Raw genomic sequence first — 24,443 nt, forward strand, 5'->3', positions numbered from 1 at the left:
TATCAGTAGAGAGGCTAAGGGCAATCGGATGAGAGAGGGAATTACTGATCTGATAGACTGCAGCACTGATAGGAATTTCCTTGCAGACAGAAATAAACCAGTCTCTTGGGGCACCTTAACCTATAAACAAAATGTGTGTATATGTATGTTTTCCTTCTAGCATCAGAGTTCATGGACTTAAGCCCACTTAGTCCAACAGAAAGAGTTATTCAGACATATTTAACATAGAAATGTACCTAAAATGTGAAAAAACAAGCTAATTTTACAGTAAAGTTGCACAAATTTTAGTTGACTTACGGTTAGATTCACCACAGCAAGAATATTATGTACAACAATGTTTGTTAGATGGACATTAGAATTAATATTTAGTTTAATACCTAGTAACCTGAATTATATTTTATGGATCAGATACCTTATCAATCTTGTGATTGTTGTTATGCCAGTAAAGGTATATGATGATGATGATGATGTTGATGATGATGGTAACCCAAATTATACTGATGTCTTTTTTTAATAACCCACTTTTCTCTTCAATGGACACCCAAAGCAGCTTTCATAACATCATTCTCCCTTCTTCCATTTTATCCTAACAACAATTACCCTGCAAGGAAGGTCAGGCTGAGACAGTGTGACTGGCCCAAGGTCAACCAGCCAGTTTCCATGACAGAATGGAGATTCAACCTGGGTCTCCCAGCCCCTAGTCTGACACTCCAACCATTACATCATTCAGGTCAAAAACTGCTTTCCAAAACTGGAGGGGGGGGGGTCAGAGTACAATGCCTTAGTGTTAATACCCAAATTAGCATTGATTTTAATCACTTTGGATGCTCTTATGAGAGTCTGCCTTACTGAGTACCTTAAAATAAGCAGGTGGTGAAAAGTCAAACTATATTTGTTACAGCTCTCCATTTTTGTCTGTGAGTCCATGTGAGCCTCTGTTAGTTCTGATCATTTTTAAAAGCTTTGAAATCCCCACTGCCTACCCTCCACTTTGCTCACCGCTGAATAGATGGCGAGCTGATCTTTTTATTAGTCAGTAATGGATTTGGTTTGATTGCTTGACACAAGAACAATGGAAGAATAAACAATTCCATTTGTGGCCATGAAATCCCCCATCTGTTTAGCGTGTTTGTGTTCAGGACGAAGTGGACAGAGACCGATGAGCAAGCCAGCCGCATCTGATGTTAATGACATCAGTCATAAAAACAGAACATGTGGCACCATAAATCAAAATCTAATTGAACTTTGAGACAATTGCATTGATTGCTTTCTGAACATTTTAAACGTATCAGTGATTTCTAGAACAATAGCCATTCCCCCTCATGCTGTAATAGATCTACTGCCATGATGTTTTGAGATCACCCTAGGAAGGTCAACAAGTAAGGCAACTATTGCCTTAAAATCTGTTTGTTTGAGACTGTAGCCTGGTTCACAAGTTACAACCTGTGTTCAGTACGCACTTCATTTTATATATGTATGTGCATTCACTGTAGCATGAACAAGGCCCTTTACTCTTGTGGAAAAGAGCTCTTTGGCTAATTTGCTCAATATAAGTATCTTCCTTTAAACATTTTATTACATCATGACAGTGGTCGCAAGTTGTCTTTCTGTGCCATCATGTGGCAGAAACCAGTGTTTTTGACTCAGAACTACTTTACCACATATGCAGTCAGGTAAAGAGTGCATTTACATTTTAACTTCTCAAGAAATTTCTCAAAAATATTTATAAAATCAAATACACTCATTACGATGGCATTAATTACTAAAATTATAATCCTGAAGAGAATTCATTCATAAGCAGATAAGCATTAAGGTGGAGAAGATGCAGTGATTTCAATGAGCTTTATTTCTGAGTAAGTGGATGTAGAATTACACCTGGTGTCTATTGGTTTTAGCAGGAGCTCAAGATACATCAGCAAACCTGGGCGCCTATTAAAAAGGCTAAAGGTAGGCTCAGAGTGCTTAAGATCAAGCGTTTATATTTGAAAATGTCATCTCCATGCTAATGGCCTGAGTATTGTTGGAGGATCTTAGCCCACTGTCTTATAAAACTGTGTTTTCATTACAGCATCTGTTAACTACCGGATATCTATTTTATAGAAAGGAATATGTCTGTTTGTTTATAAGTAAAGTACAACTAAAATATAACAAATGCAACAAAAAAGCCTACTGTGATAACTTCTATAATTTCTTATTTGGTCATTCACAATCTCTACACAATGTGCCACATTCCTGCAGTACTTCACTACTTATTATTCTTGAGGGGGAGCCTGCAAATTGTATGGTAATAAGAGGGACTATGCTAATAAAATATTATTAGTGTGGCAGTGGCTTCAAGCAGCAGCTAAATCAAACCTTGGCGTGAGCAGAATTCATACAAAAGGCAGACAAGGGTAGAAAATGTGGCAATGAAGAATATGAAATGAGATGAGATCACAGTATCAGTCTGTCCTTTGTGGATCTGGACAATGATCACGGAGCCAGATGGGATTAGGGAAACCTATTTACCAGAAGTTCAGAGCAGTTGCATGAAGCTGATAGGCAGCCAGAAGAGAGAGGTGAAAAAATGCACCAGATTTACAGCTGCAGTGATGAAAATTTGGAAGTCTTTACTGTGATTTCTTCCAAATGTGAGTACCAGTCAAAGTTATTGCCAGGGCTGTGGGCTTTATGGAAATGAAGTGTTTGGCAGGGAGGAGGAATCTTCAAAATGATACATTCAGACGCATTGTCAGTTGTACTGTATTTGCTGTGTAGTGATCACTGGGGGGGGGCGGGATTTCCTCCCTTTGCTGGAGAGAATACAGGCAAATATTTAAATGTTTCCACAAGAATAAACAACGTGCAGTTGTGTAATTTAATGTGGCTTTGTTCCTAGTCCTTTGAAGTGATTTAATGTTAGGAATATAAATAAACAAGATGCAGAAAATGGCTCTGTTCAATTGTGTGTGGCCTATCGGATCAAAGGAGGAGCTGTTTCCAAATTAGTGTCCTCAGGCTGAATGTATAGATAACCTCAGTGTTAGCCTGTCACAAAGAGCACAACTCAAACAAAGATCCATATGCGCTCACAAGAATAATAATTTTTCAATTTTAATTTTATTTGAAAAGAGAAAAATTAATAATAATAATTTTTCAGCTCCTTAAACTGGGGGAGAGAGAGATCTATGTGTAAAAAATGTAATCCAGCAAACTCAGCTCAGGGGGAAGAGCTTTGTTTCTCAGATTACTATGAAATGTTGCAGAGAGACTTGTCACAGTTCAAAAGAATATGTTTTCATCACTGGATCTATTTAGTGCATGAACAAAAACTTCCTTGTTGAAACATTTTTAGATAATCTATTTTTAGTCTGTTGTTAATTTTTAAAAATTTTCTGGTAATATGTTTGCTTTCAGTTCTTTTCACTCCTGACAGGAATATAGTGATCATCCAAGCTAAAGGGCATGCATGCTCATCTGCGTTCCATCCCACAATGCCCCCATATCCTTTTATAAAGAAACAAAACATTAAATTACAAGGAAACCTTTTGCCCAGTCTCCCTTTATTATTTATGGGAGGGAGAGGTGATAATAGACTGTCTCCCTGGTATTTGTCTGACATTCTGAGGGGACTTGATTTACCTCATTGTACCAGTGAACTTGGCCCATCCCCCCCCAAGAACTTTCTTCAAGGTCAAACCAGCTGGGGGGGCTTTCTTCAAGTTACCACAATTTGTCTGAAAGGGCTCCTATGCATTTAACAACAGTGTGATGAACTGGAATTCAATATGAGAAGCTTTTCCTGGCATACAGTTACTGGAAAAGTTCATCTGTTCCCTTTCTTCCTCTTCACTCAACTGTTAGAGGCATGGATAGGGAACGGGGTGGCAGCCTCTTCTCTGGAACCTGGATTTGTAAGGGTAACATCTGGAACCTTTCTTATCAGGGTAACAACATATTTCTAGATGATCGGCGACAAGGGCTCTTTTTATCTGAAAAGGGGTAGTGCATTTATATTCCGGTTTCAGTTCAATGTTACGACAAACATTGAACACGGTGGCTTCCCTTCATTCTGATAAACTTTCTGTTCTGTTTGTAGCATGTAGTCCAATCAGAAGAAAATCCAAAGGTACACAATGCATCCTATCAAAAAAGGTAAGAAAAAGTGTAGATTTCTTTTGTCCATGGAACTGATAAATGAATCATGCAAGAACATGGTATACAACTAGAACATTTAAAAGTATAAAAAGAAATATTAAATGACACAAAAAACAGTTTTTTTGAAAAATATTTTACCTTTTAAAATAGCCTTTTCATAAAAGAAGATTACTCTAAAGTGAATAAAAGTACAACTCAGAAAACATTATGCCCTATGTTTAAAATATCTGAAAAACCAGGACAGATATCTGAAAAACCAGGACAGATATCTGAAAAACCAGGACAGATTAAATGTATTAAAATATGAATTCATGTATGGCATATATATGTAGCAAGGACACCAATGTCTTTGCTCAATGTTTCAGGGGGAAAAGATTGCCCTTCTAACTAATCAATTTCCAAAGGCTGACTGAAATACCACAGTCTTCATACTAATTGGTTCTCTGGGCAGTTTACAAATTAGGACTTTTCCCCAGTGCAGGGAAGTGATTAGAGTTTCAGAATAGGATCTGAGAGAGCCAGGTTTGAATCCTATGCAACTGAGCCTTGTCTCAGCTGGAACCACACACCTGGGCAACAGGGGAGCGGCTGCAGGGTGGGAAGGGAAGAAGATGGATGGGAAGAAGAGAACGAAGCAAGAAAAGGAGTGGAGGCTATGGGGACAGGGAAAGGAAAGAGGACATTTGGGGGAGAGGAAAATGAGCTGTCCTGGGCAAGTCTTTGCAGGTCCCCACTTGCAAGTAGTATAAAAACAGCAGCATCAAAACAAGACCCCACAAAATAACATGAAAACTATCTATTATAAGCTTTTCAAGAAACAGCTTGGAGAAAAAAGTATTTTTGTTATACCCACACATACAACACACACACATACATACATCTACACACACACCACTTTTCTCTGGGAACCAAATTTAAAGTGGCTTAGATATCAAATTTTAACATAATCAAATTAAAGTACAACACAAATATTATAAGAACAAAGGGAACCAGTCCCTAAAAGCCCACCAAAAATAACCAACAGGTCTCTGACTAGATCAACCAAGGCATCAATAATTAGGCCATTTCAAAAGCATGTTGATATATCCGGCTTTGAGCAGCTACATGAACTATTGTAAATTAGACATCTTCACTTGCTCCACATACCTGTGTGATCGCCTCTCCCCCTATGTTCCACAGAACAGCTTAATTCATCTAGACAGGACCTTCTGCAGATACCACCCTGCAGTTGGGCAAAATCAACAGCTGCCTGTACATGTGTTTTCTGTGTGGTAGACCCCACCTTATGGAACGGCCTGTTGGAGAAGTTCAGGAAAGCTCCCACTCTCCTGGCTTTCTGCAAACTATGCAAAACTGAATTATTTAGGAGGGCTTTCTACCCAGGTTATAGGACTGTGTCATAAGAAGTAGCTTAGAGAGAAGCTTAAGTTGGGACAGGGACTATATACTCCTCTGTTAGGTACTATCTGCTAATGTAGACACGAGCCTACTATGGAATTTTTATGTTGCTAAACATGCCATGTAAATTAGTTATGCGTTGTTTCAGAAAGATGTTATCTTTATGGTTGTTTTTCAAATGTTCTTCTACCATACCATATTGTATCTCTTTCCTTGAATGTCTTAACTGTCGTTCATTATCATACTTTGCTCAATGAATGTCCTAGCTATTGATTATATTGTATTTTCAATTGCACTGTGTAATCTGCCTTGGATCTCAGTGAGAAAGGCAGACTATAGATTAATAATAATAATAATAATAATAATAATAATAATAATAATAGATTTATATACCACCCTTCAGGACAACTCAGAGTGGTTTACAAAGTATGTCATTATTATCCCCACAACGTATTATCCCCACAAAGTATGTCATTATTATCCCCACAACAAAATACCCTGTGAGGTGGGTGGGGCTGAGAAAGCTCCAGAGAGCTGTGACTGACCCAAGGTCACCCAGCTGGCATCAAGTGGAGGAGCGGGGAATCAAACCCAGCTCTCCAGCTTAGAGTCCCGCGCTCTTAACCACTACACCACACTGGTACAACAATAATAAAGTGTCAGAGCAGCAACAAAAAAAAGCTTGGGCCATCTTGGCATAGATCTTGCTTCTCTACAACATGACATTATTAAAACTTGGAGTGACAATGAAGTTGCCACTTAGATGTATATGGGAAAAGAATGTCCCAGCTGACCAGCCAATCCCCGCCCCGCCACAGTTTAAATGGCCATTTCCCTGCCGTTCCAAGCGGGTCTTGGTTGGCCAGCTGGGCTTGGCTGTTTAAACAGCCCCACTGTTTAAATGATCAGCAGCACAGAAAGGGGCATTGGTATTAAAATGAACAAACGAACCAGCAGACCAGGTCGTGGAAGTTCGTGGAAATGAGCTTCCATGAACAGCTGGTTCGTGAACCACGAACTGGGCCGGTTCGTGGGTTTTTTTGGTTCATATTCCAGTTTGTGCCCATCTCTAGTTAATCATCATGTTGCCAACTGAAGCTTCCCTATAACTGGAAAGTGATGCCAAGGTACACATTTTTCCCCAATGCAAAGTAGTAAAACACTCTCTTTCTCTCTCTCTGTCTCTTTTAAAAGCCTCTTTACCTATTATTAGAATTGCAACTCTGCCAGAGATGATATGAGGTCTTCCACTCCCGTACTCTTGACAGATACACTAGCTTAATCCTCAACAAGGACAAAAATAGCAGTCACCCTGGAAACCTGCCAGAGTCTTCTATAGCAATAATACTTGTGTGAGCCAGGGCAGTGTTAAGTGCTGCACAGTCATATGACTAACCCTGTGAATTAGCCTCAGATGCCTTCCCATTAACTATTTTCTAGCTATAGTCACCCAACTAGATTCTTAAGCTTGGAAATTTCCAAATAACCAGTTGTCAACAAAACATGGCATTTATTCTTCGAGTTATCACTGCCCGTGTGTTTTCTCATCTGGAACATTTGTTTTCAAAGTCTTGAAAATATGTGGAACTGAAGTGTTTTAAAGGTAGTTGTTTTCTTGATGGTGCTTGATGTTTTACCCCCTCATCACAATAAGCTAACAATTTCTAAAATCAAGCCAGTATATCCATGCTAATCAAGTGTTTAGCTCTCTCCCATGGACACCAATGGACTTATAAGTGCTTAACTTTGAGTAGATCTTGTGCTAAGCCCATAATCTGTGGTACTTTACTGAAGTAATTAATTATTTGAACAGGTAATTAATTTTAATTAGTTTTCTGGAACATAACAAGTGACTTACTACAAGAGTAATTTTGTAATGCATTAATGGCATACAATATTCTTATTTCTCCACACTGGTTTCTGGATAATTCGACCACAGTTTGTACAAGACAACTTAGCACGATTGGGTCAGATCTCACCAATCCATATCACTGAGAGCCAACGTGGTGTAACGATTAGAGTCTTGAACTAGGATCTGGGAGCAGAACCACAAGTGACAAAAGGCACAGATTGGACACTTGTCTGCTTCCCTCAAGTTTTGATGGGAAATGTAGGCATCCTGGTCTCGCAGCTTCGCTCTCTGACTGCTGTCCAATGGACTTTTCAACTGTCACTTGTCCAACATTCCGCCAAGTTGCCTACATTTCCCATCAAAACTTGAGGGAAGCAGACAAGTGTCCAATCTGTGCCTTTTGTCACTTGTGGTTCTGCTCTGGGAGACTCAGGTTCAAATCCCCACACTGGCATGGAAGCTCACTGGGTGACCTTGGGCCAGTCTCATTCCTTCAGCCTAAGCTTCTTCATAGGATTGTTGTAGTAAGAATAAAATGGAGGTGGAGTCCCCATTGGGGAGAAAAATGAGGTATGAATAAATCTCTAAATAAATAAACTAGTGGCCACACTTTTCTCCAGTGGCAGGAGACTACCTTTTATGCAAGAGCCTTGTCTGCCAATGAAAGAGCCTCTTGCTCCACTGTATGCTCTTTGCTCCAGAGGAAAGCACTGTCATTAGTAGGCTGGACCCTCAGGAACCAACCCAGTTTCTAAGAAACAGTTATTGGTTTCTTGGAAAATGCTGTGCAGAGGGATGGGGGAAACAAGTTTGGCAAAGCTTTGTATTTCAGGACTCTACAGCAAGCTAATCCAGCAGGTTAATTCAGCAAAAGGAGTAAGTGGCTTGTAAAACAGTAATCAAATATTTAGAAAGTTGCTCACTGATGCTGCTTACTTTGAAGGACTCTGCAGTGCATCTGAACAGCCACCAAACTCACATTTGTTGCTTTGATACAATTAGAAAAGAAAAGTGACATCAAGATTATCCTAGAGATTTACCTTGAGTGTTCAGAATGACCTAGAGAAGCTTGAAATCCTGTTTGGATCTAAACTGTGCTACTATATGCATGGTTTCCTGACCCACATAAGCCATCCAGACTTATCCTAGCATGGCATGAGGCCATCACAGACATGTGGCTGTATTAACAGCCAGACATACTCAGGTTTTGTGTGCATGCATGTATCTCTCCTTATATGCTGTAAAATAATAGATTTAATTTTAATTTAATTTATTAGATTTATATTCTGCCCTCCCCACACCTGCAGGCTCAGTGCAGATCTGGCCCGATGCCCTTCAGATCAGCTCTGATGGGTTCACAAGTTGCATCCCTTCCTAGAAAAGCAAGATCTAGACACAATTATCCATGCTCTGATCATATCCAGGTTAGATTACTTTATCACAGTCTCTGTTGGGCTACTTTTGAAGACTTTCTAGAAACATTTACAGCTGAGAACATCAGACAGAAACCCTGGTGTGTGTGTGTGTGTTTTTCAGTGGTTGGATGGGTAGTCAACAGGAACACAGCTTTCCCTGTTTTGATGCCTCACTCTTTTCCACAAAAATAAGACACACTGTGTGATTTGTATATTAGGCTCCGTCACCTTTGGAGAGTCTTTTTGGTGGCAGTACCAAGACTGTGGCGAGCCCTCACCAGAGAGAAACAGCTGATACAGTCCCTTGAGGTTTTTAGGAATGTGGTGGATACTTTTTGTCTTCAGATAGGCATTCAGACTAAACTAGGCGGTTTTGTGCAGGATTGATTTTAAAAACTGTTGGTCTGCTTTTGTGTGATTTTAGTATTTTTGCATTAAATTATAAAGCATTTTAGATTGTTTTTACTTTAAATTGTTTTAGCACATTTTTATGTAACAATAAGCTTCTTTGTGGGTACTCGTACTGAGAGAAGCTATCCATAGCAAACAGGTAATGAGACAGTTTCACCTCTTTCTCCACAGATGGTAGCAGTGTCTGATTATCATCCTCAGGGGACAGATGAACTGTTGTCACACCAAGGCGATCTCATTCAAGTTTTCTACAAAAATAAAGCTGGACCAGAATTCACCCAACTACAGAACAGGCAAAAAAGAGTCATCCGTAATCCTATCAAGTGCTCTGAAACACATTGTAAGTCCCCAAAAAAGTAAGCAATTACTCAGGCTTTGAAATTGTTCCAAAACCCAACTAATCTGGGACATTTGGAGACTAAAGACTGGACAAGGCATATGCTGTAAACTATCTCAAGTACTAAACATGGTGGTGAGATGGTATACAAGTTAAATAAATAAATAACAAACAAGACACTCACAGAATCAGATCCTCTTCTGCCTTCCCTTTTCTTCAGAACCCTTCTTTAACTCTCCAAAGCCATTGCTGAGGTTCAGGGGACATTCATGGACAAAAAGCCATATATCATTGGAAGTTACTGCAATGAAACTGGGAGAGATTAATCTCTCCTGCCAGTGGTGCCTCAGTCAAGGAAATTTTATGTCCTACTGCCTCTTCCACTGGCAGAGTTTCCAGAAGATTCCTGGTAGAAAAATGAAAGGAAAAATAATTTTGCTTGCCTCTCCTTTCTCACTTCAGTTCTACCTTGTTGCATGGCTTTTTATCCATAAGGCTCCACCACCCTTCCCCGGTGACTTTTGGAAGTCAAAGGCAGCTACGACAGGCAGGCTGAGATGATTTCCATACATAAATGCTTTGCACTCATGGTGCATACGGTCATCACTAACACATTAATCTTATTAATTGTAGCATGCATGAATACACAGAAAATACTTGATGTGGCAACTTTCATCTACATGAAGCTTTTTCTTCTGAGAAAGGTAGTTTTGGTAGGATCCCTCACAATTAAAATTGTGGTAATCATGTTGTAGAATATTAAGAAAAATTTTAAGCAAAATTCAAGTTGCTCCTCTACAAGATAATATATAGTATTCAAACACCATTCTAAATAATTTCTCACACTTTCACATAACATATTTTTTTTCCACACATCACACTACCACCCATTTTCTGAAGTATTGATCTAGCAACCCTTGCTCAGAACAGGAAGGGAGGATTCATCAGCCGATCTCCACTCAGGCAATACATCTTTCTAACAAAGAATTGTTACAATATGACACTTATTGAGGAATTAAAAGTCCAATATTGTAACAGTTTTCAAAACATAAAGAGAGAAATGAAACCATTAATGAAGTTTATCCCCTTTATTGTACATTGCAGCAGAAATTTCTAAACAACAGTCATTCAGCTATGGCAAAAACCAGCCAGACATAAATTCTTTGGTAAGTACAACATAATACAAAGCCAGCTGTGTTATTGTAATTATTGTCACAAACTGAGTGAGTTTTAGTACAATTTTTGAAACATCCTCAGCCCTTTTTATAACTGATGATATTGTGTTTATGTCGGTTGGATCGTAGAAAATGACACTCCTAGAGATAAGATTATAGCAGTCAGAACCAGAAAGAACTTGTTACAAAATTCTAAAGAATGAGGGGTATTCTAAAGAATATCTGAGAATTATATAAGCACTGTTTGAGTAAAGTACTGTTAAGTCATAGCCGACTTAATGGAGACCCCCCACCCACCCCCACCGCACGTGCCAGATCCCTAAGGTGGTGCCCATGGACACAATTGTGCCCACAGACACCTTTCCTGGTGCCCACCAAGTGTTTTTAGAAAGTCAGTGGGACCAGATGGGGCTTTTGCAAAGCATGGATTCTGACGGGCCATTGGAGCATTGACTGGCAGTGCAGATCTTTAAAAACATTGCTTTGGCAGAAACTGCTTCCACAGCACATGGATCTTCACTGTGTGACTGAAGGTAAGCTGTAATAGCTATTTTGTGGGTGGCTTTGTCTCCTGCAGCAGCCATTTTATGGCAGACATTTTGTTGCTGTGCCCACCACACTGTGTCAGAATTCCAAATGTGTCCACAGACTCAAAAAACCCTGCCATAGTGTTTTCCAGGCAAGAACAGAGGTGGTTTGCCATTGTCTGCTTGTATGTAGTGACCCTGGACTTCCTCAGTGCTCTCCCATCCATGTAACTAAACAGGGCCTTAGCTTCCAAGATCTGATGAAAACAGGCTACAAGCACTATCCCTTGCTAAATTGTTTTGCAGTTTGTCTGCAAAGTCAGTAAGCATAAAGAGAGCAATAATAAAGATTCGAGAATAAGGCTGGGCATGTCAAATGTTCATTCCATTCTTGAATTGACCTTCTCTAGTTTCATAACTGTTTACATATTGAAATACCAGAATCAGCTTTTGATACCTACCAAGTTTATACAGTGCCAAAACTCCTTCTACCCAGCTATAAGAAATACAATCACAATGTTTTTTCATTGCATCTGGTCATTTTGTATTTGAGTGTTAAATAGACTTTTAAAATTCCTGTATAATTTAGCAACCTCAAGCATCTTCAGGAGGATCCCACCACAACATAAAATGGATTGCAGTTAACGAGCCAGCAATAAAGAATGGTGTTGCAGAAGAGTAAGGTTTTTTTTCCTACTACATTATTTACAAAGTATTTCCTTAGGGTACCACATAGTATATCTGCACTAGAAATGTATATATTTATACCAGGTTAAATGTCACACACCACCACTGTCCTGTCCCCCAGTCCTAGGAATTGTTCTTCTGTGTGGTGTGCAGAGAATTTCATTAGAGATCCCTAGCCCCTCTTTCAGAACTACAGTTTCCACTGACTACTTCCAGAGTTACTTTGAATGAGAGAATGACTATTACATCAGTTTCCATCTAGTATAGCTATATCCACAGTTTCTTGTTCATATTCCAGTGCTGTGAGACATTTAGCAGTTTGGGTATATATAACAAGGATATCTTTGTCCTACCACCCACTCTAGAATAGTGCTGTAACTGGACTTGGCATTCCTGGAAAAGAAGACTCTTGGAGGGAAAAAGTCTACCAATCCATGCTTCCTCCCCACGATTATGCTATCAACATGCATGGCCCTAGTTAGTTCCAAAGTTCCCCAGCACTCACTTGGGACCTCTTTGCTTGCCCCTGGCAGTGTTTGCAGGCTCCTTTGCTCCCACTCACCTACCTATCTCCTTTTACTGTCTCCTAGGGTTGGCTGCTTTGGAGAGTGGACTCTATGGCATTATATCATTCTGGGGCTCCTCCCTTCCACAAATCCCACCCTCTACAGGCTCCACCTCCAAAATCTCCAGGAATTTCCCAACATGGACCTGGCAACCCTACTGTCCCCGCCCTGCAGCTTTTCCCTTTTGACCCTTTTAACTCCTCCCACCAGCTTTACCTTCCCCCCTTCCTATCTTTTACATTTTTTAGTGTCTGTTTCTCCCCCTTTCTCACTCCAAGACTAACTGATGCCTGGAATCCTTAGCAATGCTGGTTGTAAGTTGTTTAGCAACCCCCCAAAATGACCACCAAGATCTCACACTGTAGTCTTGCAAAATCATAATGCTTCTTTTAAAAAGTATACATTGCTTCTATGATTTATACATTTTTCTAACCTCTCCTTTTTCACATTTCATATTTTTCTGCAAATCTAGAACTTCCATAAGGCTTGTATAACACTACCCCCTCTGTCTATCCATAACCCAATTCTGTGGGGTATTTGAGCCTCATTCTATAGCCCAGTTCAAAATTGGATATAATAATGGTACTTTAAAACAAAAATGTAAAGAATCAAATGAATTAGCAATGTTATGGAAGTAAGGTGGGAAAGTGGCTTTTCTGTCTGGGAATCTCTCTTAGAAAAGGGTTCATGGAAAGAACTCTGGTACCAGCTGCCACCACTCAAGGACCTCCTGGAATCTTTTAAGAACATCTAGGCTGGCCCATGAGAAGGTGCTCTTCCCATGCAGTACTAGAACAATGACCAAGTAACTGCAAAATACCTTATAGCAACTATGTAGCATTCATGTAAACTGGCATATAGGGAAGAGATTCAGAGAAATATCCCAGGGAAATATATTATACTAAAGGAAACCAAAGGAACAAAGAATTGTTTTATTAAAAAAAGGTTTATTACAGAAAAAGGGGGGAACAGATAGTGGTTGGATTCAAAAGCAGTAGGAGTTGGGTAAAACTCAACTAAGGGAAGGACACAATCTCACAACACAGAGACTTTCAGATATAAAAGTAATAAAGTTGATGTAACTCAACAAAGTGCACTTTGTGTAGGCTATAGTAGATTCCTCAGGGCATTTACAGAGTTCCTTGCAGTATCAAGATAGTGGAGGAGTCTTTAACCACTGCCCATTGGTTTTGGGGTATCCTGATGTCACACTATCTCAAAATGGGTACAAAAATAAAGGCGCTGGTTTCCCAGATATTTATTGGCAATGGAATCTGACTTAAATCCATCTTCTCTGTAACTGACTAGCAGATTTAACTAATCCCAAGTAAAGCTCCATCTCTGATGTCAGAGGCTACTGTCACCAATCAGGAAATTATTAGAGGATGGTCTTATCCTATTAATGACTCTCTACTTCCATGAGAAATAGAACATCTGGCCCAAATTAGTTGTCCTTTGTCAAAATGGGGTTGTCTGGCTAGTTAGCTTCACGCTTACTGGGTAAGGAAGTTATTCTCAATTTCTCACATAAAACCCTGATTCCAGACACTCTAGGTGGCGCTCTTGAACCATACTGAATGTAGGGTTTCTGTCACAAGCAAACATCCTATAGTTATTCTATCAGAAATTAAGAATGAAGTTTTCTACCCTCTCCTAATTTAAACTGTAGGCATGCAAAGTTTTCATGGAGGAATGCTGAAGATGACACAGCCCTCACTCATGGCGCTGAAGTTTGTTTACCTTTGACTGGGAGCACTTTGCACGGCACACCTGGTTTCCTGAGAAAAATATGGATGAAACATAAAAAGAAGGCAGAATACCTGGGGGCCACCAATGGTGCCTTTGAAGCAGATTGAGAAGCCTCAGCCTGCCTTTTGCAGGACAGAGTTTACTCTGAGAGAATCCTGTCGTATTTATCTTACTGGTAATGAATAAAAGTGTTGCTAACACATATCCATACAAATATTGTTTGCCTAATTGGCAGAAGGAAAAGGACTAAAAACAAGGTGCCCAGGAGAACAGGAAACTGTGACCTGATGGATATATTTATGCATGTTTTGATCCTCATGAACTTAACCTATTTGGCTAAGATAATTCATTAATCAACACATTGCTTCTTTTTCTGTCCCTCTTGATTTGGATTCATCGGGAGTGTCAGAGAACTAACATGCTTCTAAATAGGCCCTACATCCACTACAGTGTGCCAGTAAGGTACAGTCCTGTATGTGACTGCTGTTCCTGAAAACAGATTCTCTAAAACAGTGGTTTTCAGACTTTTTATGTTCAGGGTTTTTTTTTTGCATTTCCTTGTTTGCTGAGAAAACCCCTGCGTGTAGCAAAAGATTTTCTACATTCTGTTTACATGGTGTGCAAGCTGGGACTGCTGGATGTCACCATTGGCCTCTGTGAAAAGGCTACACTCCCAAAAACATAGCCAATACTGTCCTGCTGTTTCACTTGAGAATGAGCAAACAGTAGAGATGAGCAAACAGCTTAAGAAGGTTGTCTTCCATTACCATCCTTTAGCTTAAGGAAAAGCTGTTAAAAAATTCCATGGTTCGCGAGAATACAGTTTGAAAACCACTGTTCTAAGCCAAACATAACTATTTCTTTCTCTCAAACACAGGACTTAAATATAACTCAAAGAAATATATACCACTCTGCGCAGTCATGTGTACCTGAAACTTGGCCACCAGAAATAGTCATCTTTAAAACCACTGAAGCATAGTGTATATCGGTGACTACTTAACAGGAAAGCTTTGTCAGTTCAGAAGTCTCTGGTCTCTGGTTATATATAGAATAGCTTTAAACAGTATAGAAAAGTGGCACTGAATGTGGATGTTTTCTACATAAAAATCACAGTATCTAAAAAAAAAAACCACTTATGTTTCCCCCTAATTTATTTAATTTATAACTCAGATATATCTGGTGAGGTTTACAAATGTAATTTAATTTATATTCTTTGACAATGTTGAAACTCTTTTGTAAATGTAGCAAGTACCAGTTTTATTGTTCCAAATGAAGTTTGTCCCCTTCCTTCAGTAAGTTCCACAGGGCTGTTTGCCCTCAGAAAAGAAGTGGGATTGGGGCAGGGGAGGGGGGAGGAATAGTTGCTCTATGTGAATTTACTAGAAGGAAAAGCAGAAGTGGAAGAAAACACAAAAATACAAGGCTGTTATTTCCTTACTCTGACATTTTACTGTGTTTTTCATCATACTTCCAATAATAACTCTTTCTCAAAGTTATTGCACAACTAACATCAAGTCATAGTTGATTTATGGTGACCCCCGCTGGGTTTTTTAAGGGAAGAGGCTAACAGAGGTGGCTTACCATTATCTGGCATGGGTCTTCCTTGGTGGTTTCCCTTCCAATTAGTAACCAAGGCCGATTCTGTTTAGCTTCAGAGATCTGTGTTCTACTACCAATATGATCCTGGCCTAATTTCAATTTACTGGAGTGCTGGTTTACATACCATGGGAGAATTGCAACTATAGGCCACCTGCGGTTGCCAACCTCCAGTTGGGGCTAGAGTTCTTCCAGAACTACAACTATCTCCAGACTACAGAGATCAGTTCCCCTGGAAAAAATGGCAGCTTCATGAAATTCCTCCACAAATTCTCCCCTCTGCAGGTACCTACATACAGACTTCAAATCTCCAGGAATTTCCCAGGCCAGAGCTGGCAACCCTAAACCCACCAGCCAACGTCCTGCATTTTGCAGTTAGTTATGTAATTCTCTCTGCTAACAAAGAAATGCAAAACCTGCATTCATTCAGGGACTGATTGTAAGCTTACCTGTGATCTAGAAATGTCCAAAACACTGACAAGCAGAGTTTTCCTTGTTTCTGTTTGTGTGTATATGGTGCCCTCAAGTTACCACCACCACCACCCCTTTCTCTTTTTTCTTTCCCCACCTCAGCTTTCCTTCATTTCCTTTTATTCCCCTTCTGTGATTCTTTTAAAAAGCAAGTAGGGAGGTATGGTGTTTGGTTCTACCTCCTCAGCAGCCATTTGGCTTTGGCTCCGCCTCCTGTGACAGCCATTTTTGGGGTAGTATTCATCACTTCATTGCAAAATTTCAAAGATGCCCACAGACAAAAAAGATTGGAAACTGCTACTCTAGATTCATGTCCCCTATACGGACAAGTAGTGCGTATACAGTGTCTTGGGGCCAAGCTAGAAGAAGCTGTGTGATCGAGTGGAGTGCAAGTGAACAGGGAGGAATATATGTGAGTCTGTTCACTTGCCATTCAAGTGTAATTCATCGCTTCTAGCTTGGCCCTCAGCCAAAGATTTTTCACAGCCTGGGTTCCTGAAATCCTTTAACTGAAGGTGATAAGTAGGGAGTGATGTATATCTTTGAACATGTGCACAGTGCCTCCCCTTCAATATTAATGGATAACCTCAGTCTAGCTCAGGAGAAACTTGCAGAGTAACTACTCTTTATTATTACAGCACTTAGCCAGTACGTTAACCATAAAATTTAAGTTGCAGAGTAACTAAATATATCCCAAACAGACTTCACTTCTTATATGATAAGCACTGCACTCCCCACATCTCTCTGCACAGTCCAGCAAACAGTCCACTCTGGTTTTCTCCTCCTCTTCCCTTATGCAGGGATTCCTTGCAGGAGGCTTTCCTCTCACACAGGTTTCCCTCCCATCTACTCTACAACTCTTCTGAGCAATTAAGATGCACATTCTAATGTGTTCATGTAGTGAGTTGCGTCCAAGCAGTAGATGACGTCCTGGCTGGTAGACTGATGACATCACTTTCAAGCTTATCCTCAGTTCAGATAAATGAGCTGTTCTGTTGACTGAACGCACCATGCTAAGTATTGTTTCATGCTTATCCAGTGCCCCCCATTGTTCCATATTGCAATTTGAAATCTCTGTTAAGTTATTGATCTTTGTATACATACCATTAACAATGTGAATTCCCAACAGTCTTTGATTGACCAACAGCCTGCCTGATCAGCCAGTAACCTGAGAAGGCCAGATGGTGTGCCACAGGTCAGGTGATGTATCTTTCCCCTGTCCTTTGTCTTCTTTGGAAACAGGACAAACTAATGTAGTGGGAATATATGTTGCCTGTACAAAAGCAGATTTAAGAAATTTCCCTTGTCCTGTTGGCACACATCTCCAAGAAGCTTTTTGGCTTATATTATAATTGGTACTGCAAGTTAGAAAAGAAACTAATCTAGTTGATTTGTATCCCAGCTTTTAGAAACCTGAAAGCATCCAAATACTGCTTCTTAATACACATTTATTTCCATGGTGGAAGATCAGTCCCATAAATGGTCATCATGATAGGACACTAAACCTTCTTAGCTGCTTGAAAATGCCATAAATACAGATGGGAAGAGAGGCAGAAACATTTATTCTACATTATGCTACAGCTCCACTTGCTCTGAACTGATTACATCTCATTCTATGGACTACCAGAGCTTCATATATGTAATCAAGGAATTTGAATTTTTTAGCCACGCTCTCCTTGTAGTCTGAGATTATTTTCTAATCACAACTTGCTTATAGTGGATTATAAGCATCTTTTCACACAAGTGAAAATGCCTCTCATTTTCTGTGATATTTTATCTTACTGGTTGTGAAATAAATGCTTAGAAAGTCTGAGAAAACTGACACTGTGATGCCTGCCAAAAAATGAGCATTGAATTCTGCCCAAATATTTACTAAAACTTAGGCTCTGTTTTTACAATCAGGTTTTAAAAAACATTTGTAGTGCCATGCCAAACTTCTCATTTAGATCCAGTGTGTGCTGTCAGATTACCAAGACCACCTCATCTGGGGATGGGGGGCTTTTCTCCTGTGGCTAACAGACTGAGAAGGTTATGTAAAAACTATGGCTTTTTGTCCTTTAGCCAGAAAATGGTAGAATATTTTAATATTTTTGTGATATATACATCAAAAGATCATAAGCCATCATAAATTTATGTTCAGCAAAGTGAAAAGACACAGAAGGAAAATGTACATTGACATACATTATAGATGTAATTATAACAACACCCTCGTCCTAGGCCTAGCTACCATGTTTTGTGGTGCTACATGCCTACTTTTTAAGGAATCATAGATGTGACTGGGTGCTACACCACCAATGTCAGTTACTCAACTGGAGCACGCAAACGCATACAATGGGAGGACGCCTATGGAACCACCTGCTGCCACTACCCCACACATGCTAGTAATATGAAGCACTGAGTATTGCTATTCTTATCTCCCTTCCATTCTCACCTCACAACTACAGCCATCTTTTACTAGCATTAGAGGCTTATCTAGGGGTGGGGACTTGCTAACACCTGGTCTACTAACCATTTTGATTTTCACTTGAGCAAGTTCAAACACATTGTTTTGTCTCACAAACATCATTATTACAGTACAAGACTACATAAAATAACACTTGTCTTGCAAACCATTATAGGTGGGTAACAAGTCTGGCAGCTCACCAGCAGAATTAATCATCATTCTGAGGAAGAAAGCTTAATTCCTCTCAGGTGGCCTGCGGGCATTTGGCATTAGATTTGTATTTCACCTTGCTTGCAGCTGTCATATTGTTCAGGGAAACCAATAGCTTAAAGACCGTTAATCACATTTGCTGAAGAGTTGAAAAGAAAAGAAAAAAGAACCTTTTCAATGGCTAGGGAACAATTACACATTAAAGGCATTAGGCTAAAGAACTCACCTGCAGTTGGGAATGAAAGCTGCCTTCTGACAATTCATTCTGGAAACATCTTGACAGAACTAGCATAAACTATAAACTTAATTCCATTTTTAACAAGTTCTATAATAGGAAGTGATGTGCTGCAGACTCAGAGGAACTCCTGGAGAAAGGGCAAAAGCTGCCCTCTGCCCCTGATACAGGGTGTCCCACTCCCAGCCCAGCCAATCCTTGTTGACTGGGATCCTACAGAGGGTGCATGTGCCTGTGCACTCAGATATGCACTGCACACAAAGTATATACACACCCAGGAGTTCTTGTGGCATACAAGCCCTCCTCCAAGAACCAAAGTTACCGTTGCTATGACATTTTCAGGTAGGTTGCCATGCTTGGTCTTTAAGGTGCTACTGGACTCAAATCTTGCTATTCTATAGATCAGAACTAGCATAAACTATAAACTTAATTTCATTTTTGCTATTCTATAGAATAGCAAGATTCAAGTCCAGTAGCACATTAAAGACCAAGAAGATTTTTGGGGTATAAACTCTTGAGAATGAAAGCTCCCTTCATCAGATCCATGTATCTGACAAAGAAAGCTTTGACTCTTGAAAGGTTATAGCCTGAAAACCTTGTTGGTCTTTAAGATGTGACTTGAATATTGTATAATGGTTTTACAGATATAGACAGATTGGAAAGCTTACCTTTTTGCTTCACAGAGGTTCTACAGGAGAAAAATTATATATTAGATTTATAATCTCAGCCTCCACCACCACCACAGAGTGCTCACAAGAAATCTGAAGTAAAACATAATAAAATATCTAAGCATGAACAATGTAAAACAAGAATCCAATGTGAAAGACCAACCATCAATTAACAAAAGGACCCTCCCCAAGAAGGTCTCTCCCCTCATATTGGCCCCGGTTTGTTAGGGTAAGCCTTGTGAAATTTGTTTACAAGTCTCGGGGCATTTCCATTTGAAGCTTTTACCCATTCCCTTTTACTTTAATCAAAATGCACCCAACGAAACAGTTCTCTCCATTTTAATTTTGAGTCCAGAATTTCTTTTACTTCATGGTGCAGCTTTCCATCTACCACGAGGGTGGGGGGGACTCCACGGTCCGGATGCCATTTATCAGGTCGGGGAGCTTTCTTCAGGAGGCTGAAATGAAACACTGGGTGGACATTCTTTAAGTTCTTAGGTAGACACTTCATTGATTATTTTTCTGACTTGGAATGGACCTAAGAATTTCCACCCCGGCTTTTTACTGGGTTACTCCCCTCTTAGATGTTTAGTGGAGACATAATCTCCCACTTGTAATTTCCATGGGACATACCTTTTTTTGTCTGCATATTTTTTGTAATCCTCTTTAGCTTTTTCCAGAGTCTTTTTAATTACCCCCCACTGGGTCGTTAATTTAGACCACCATTCTCCCAGATCCCCGTTTGTTGGTTGGGGTTTTCACAAATGGTATTGCTGTGCCTTCATATCCATGTGCAACCATGAAGGGGGAAGCTCCGGTGGAACTATGCACCGAGTTGTTATAACAATATTCTGCAAAAATTAGGAAATCAGCCCAGTTATCCTGCTGGTAATTTATGTAGCATCTTAAGAATTGCTCCAGCACTTGATTAACCCTTTCGGTTTGTCCGTTGGTCTCGGGATGATGGACAGAGCTAATTCCCTGTTCAATCCCTGCCACTTGCAGTAGCTCTCGCCAGAAGTTGGCAACGAACTGGACACCTCTATCGGATATTACCTTATCCAGAAATGAGTGTAGCCTGACAGTGTGCTGCATAAAGAGGGTGGCTAGTTTCTTTGTGGTTGGAATTTTAGAGCATTGGGATGAAATGAGCTTGCTTAGAAAACAAATCAACCACCACCAAGATTACAGTCTTTCCCTTCGAGGTGGGGAGGTCAGTAATAAAGTCCATTGAGATTACAACCCGTGGCCAAGAGGGGGTTTCTAAGGGCTGCAGAAGAACAGGCAGTTTACCCCTTCTGCTTTTCCCCATCAAACACACTTGGCAAGTGGATACATACTGAGAAATATCCCTTCTCATGTTGGGCCACGAGAATTGTCTTTGCACCAGATGCAATGTTTTTAAATATCCAAAGTGGCCAGCCAATTTGGAATCATGACATTGTCTTAACACTTCCCCCTCAAACTGGCTGGAACATACAATTTACCCTGTCAATACCAGCCACCACCCTCTCCCTTCTGCAATTTCCTGAACTGCCTGGCCGATAACTTCCTTTTTCAAAAGGTGGAGGAAGCTACAAGGGGCTCGGCCATACTAGACTTGATATTAACCAATGGGGAAGAATTGGTAGATGAGGTGAAGGTGGTGGGGACCTTAGGGGGAAGTGACCATGTCCTCCTTGAATTCCAGTTGCTGTGGGGGGGGGCAAGGAAGTTCATAGCCAGACTCGTAGGTTAGATTTTCGTAGGGCCAACTTCGATGAACTCAGAGGCTTGATGAGAGTCGTTCCATGGGGGAGTGTGCTGGAAGGGAAAGGAGCAAGTGAAGGGTGGGCTCTTCTCAAACATGAGCTTTTACAACCTCAATCCCTCACTATCCCAGCAAGACGGAAACATGGTAAGGGCTCCAAGAAACCGATGTGGATGTACAGAGAGCTCCAGAATAAGCTAAGGGAGAAAAAGGAAATGTTCAGGAAATGGAGAGAAGGACAGACCTCTAAAGAGGAGTATATGAGGGTTACTAGGTACTGCAGATCAGCTCAGTACTACCAACTGGCATGTAAAATAAGGCCCCTTTTGGTCTCACCTCTGGAGGTGCTGGTTCCTTCATGACCTGCCGACAGGGTTTCTTGGTTGTCCCCTGGTGCTGCATCTTCAACAGCTTTACTACTTGGTCCCGGTTCTCCACCTCGCAGGTGAGCTGGATCCATCCCAGCAGGATCCTGGGGTCATCCTGTACCAAGGCTTTGGCTACCAAGTCAGGGTTCAGCCCGGCCCAGAAAAATCCAATCTTGATCCCTTTCGTTCAGTCGCGCACCTTTGCTTTGAACTGCCTGAATTCTGCGGCATATTCAAGCATGGGCTGGTGGCCCTGCCACATCCTCTTCAGTTTGGTTCTCACCCACTCCTCCTCAAGTGGGTCCTTGAACTGAGCCCGCAACGCTCGTATGAATGTATCGAGATTCCATAGTTCTGGTGCCCAGGCCTCATATAGGGTGACATAGCACTTAGCTGCTGAGCCCCCCAGCCTGGACCTCAGGTGGCTTACTCAGTTGTGCTCATTCAGGAAGGTATGGCCCCACTCTTGGTAAAACTCCAACGCTTACACAATGAAAAAGCCCAACTCTTCTGTGTCTCCCTCGAACCGTGTATCCAATTTGCACCACCCCTGCCATGGTGGCATGATGGGAGGGACCCCTTGTGGGGCGACCGGTAATCCTGGGTGCGGTAGAACCAGAGGAGGTGGCCGCAGTTGCAGAGGTTGCAGAGGTGGCCCAACCGGCACCCCTCCTGACAGCTGGATAGCTGGAGGGTGAGATTATAAATCTAATATATAATTTTTCTCCTGTAGAATCTCTGTGAAGCAAAAAGGTAAGCTTTCCAATCTGTCTATAGCTGTAAAACCATTATACATCCTAAAGACCAACAAAGTTTTCAGGCTATAACCATTCAAGAGTCAAAGCTTTCTCTGTCAGATACATGGTATCTGATGAAGGGAGCTTTCATTCTCAAAAGTTTATACCCCAAAAATCTTCTTGGTCTTTAATGTGCTACTGGACTTGAATCTTGCTATTCTATAGAATAGCAAGATTCGAGTCCAGTAGCACCTTAAAGACCAAGCATGGTTCCCGCCATCAGGATTCCCACCATCAAGGTTCCCGCCATCAGGATAGGGACTGTTAAAGTTTTGGCCGGGGGGGGGGGGGTGAAGAGGAGAAACTAGGTTTAGGCTAGACAGAACAAAGAATGAAATCATCTCAGTTCCCAAGGATAAATTTCGAGCCAGCCACAGCCAGCCTTCAAGGACACTTGCTGGAGGCAGCGGGGAAAGAGAAAGTAAATACTTGCAAGATAACCTACTGCCTTAACATCAATAAGAAACTTCTTATGCCCTCAGAGGACCAGTACATAACACAGAATACATCCATGGCAGATATGCTGATAGGCATATATGACAAAGGCCTTCCTAGTATGAACAGTTCTGCAGGCTTTCCTAAAGGCCACCAAGATGGGTAGGCTCTTGAGTGCTACTGGCAAACCTTTCCATGACTTCAAGAGCAGACTGAAGCCACTCTAACTGTCCTGAGAGATGGAAATAACAGATGAGTGTAGCTGGGGTTTATCCAAGGAGAGCTTCCCGAAACTATGTAGTTCCCAGATCACCTCTGGCTTTGAAATTAAGAACCAGCATCTTGAATTCATTCCTAGAGCAAACAGAACTGCCTCAAAAACAGTATATTGTGTAAATTCATCTGTTCCTGCCATAAAAGTGAGTTGCTGCATTCTATACTAGCTAAAGTTTCTGAATTGTATTCAGTGGCAGTCCCACATACAGTTGTGTTGCTATAGTCAGGGTCCAAGGTTATAACAGCATGGACAAACATAGCCAGGGCAGCTGAGTCTAGAATGGACACACTACATCACACACAATTGACAAAAGGCACTTTTTACTCCACACCAATTTGTTTTATCATCAGCAAGGAGAGATCCAACAGCATCAACAAAAATCCAAGTTCTTGACTGGCAGGACAAAGTACCTAAGCCCATTGGCAATAAAGCCTATTGATATAAATTTGTGAACATAGCCCTGGAAGGGAGCACAGACACTTATCCGGGAGCTGGTTTCAGGTAGGTAGCTGTGTTGGTCTGCAGTAGAACAGCAGGATTTGAGTCTAGTGGCACCTTAGAGCCCAACAAGATTTTCAGGGTATGAGCTTTTGTGAGTCAAAGGTCCCTTCTTTAGATACAGAGAGGAGTGGAGATCTTTATGATTTTAAATCACAGTAAGGAGGTGGGTGGGGTGAAGCAAAGAAGGGGGTCAGGTAGGGTTGCCAATTCCAGGTTGGGAAATTCCTGGAGATTTGAGGGGTGAAACCTGGGGAGGACAGGGTTTGGGGAGGGGAGTGACCTCATCAGGGTATATTGGCATAGAGTCCCTCCTCTAAAGCAGCCATTTTCTCCAGGGGAACTCATCTCTTTTGCCTGGGGATCAGTTGTTATTCCAGGTGATCTCCAGCTGCCACCTGGAGGCTGGCAACCCTAGAGTCAGGATGTAAAGATACAATG

At 40.9% G+C, this 24,443-nt stretch overlaps 1 protein-coding gene across 2 annotated transcripts; it reads left to right on the top strand.

Annotated features, from left to right (window-relative positions):
* The first annotated feature begins 839 nt into the window (after positions 1 to 839).
* VXN (vexin) lies at positions 840 to 14,490 on the top strand. Of its 2 annotated transcripts, none has more exons than XM_054985665.1 (6): positions 840 to 1,947; positions 4,079 to 4,134; positions 9,385 to 9,553; positions 10,655 to 10,716; positions 11,842 to 11,930; positions 14,175 to 14,490. In XM_054985665.1, the coding sequence occupies exons 3-6, from the start codon at positions 9,385 to 9,387 to the stop codon at positions 14,359 to 14,361; spliced, it is 507 nt and encodes a 168-aa protein (XP_054841640.1). In that variant the 5' UTR covers positions 840 to 1,947; positions 4,079 to 4,134; the 3' UTR covers positions 14,362 to 14,490. The 2 variants fall into 2 exon arrangements, with proteins under 2 accessions (XP_054841640.1, XP_054841639.1); XM_054985664.1 differs by lacking the exon at positions 840 to 1,947 and adding an exon at positions 2,567 to 2,630.
* The last annotated feature ends 9,953 nt before the right edge of the window (positions 14,491 to 24,443 follow it).

This window comes from Eublepharis macularius, chromosome 7 (genome assembly GCF_028583425.1).
Source record: "Eublepharis macularius isolate TG4126 chromosome 7, MPM_Emac_v1.0, whole genome shotgun sequence".
NCBI classification, from domain to species: Eukaryota; Metazoa; Chordata; class Lepidosauria; order Squamata; family Eublepharidae; genus Eublepharis; species Eublepharis macularius.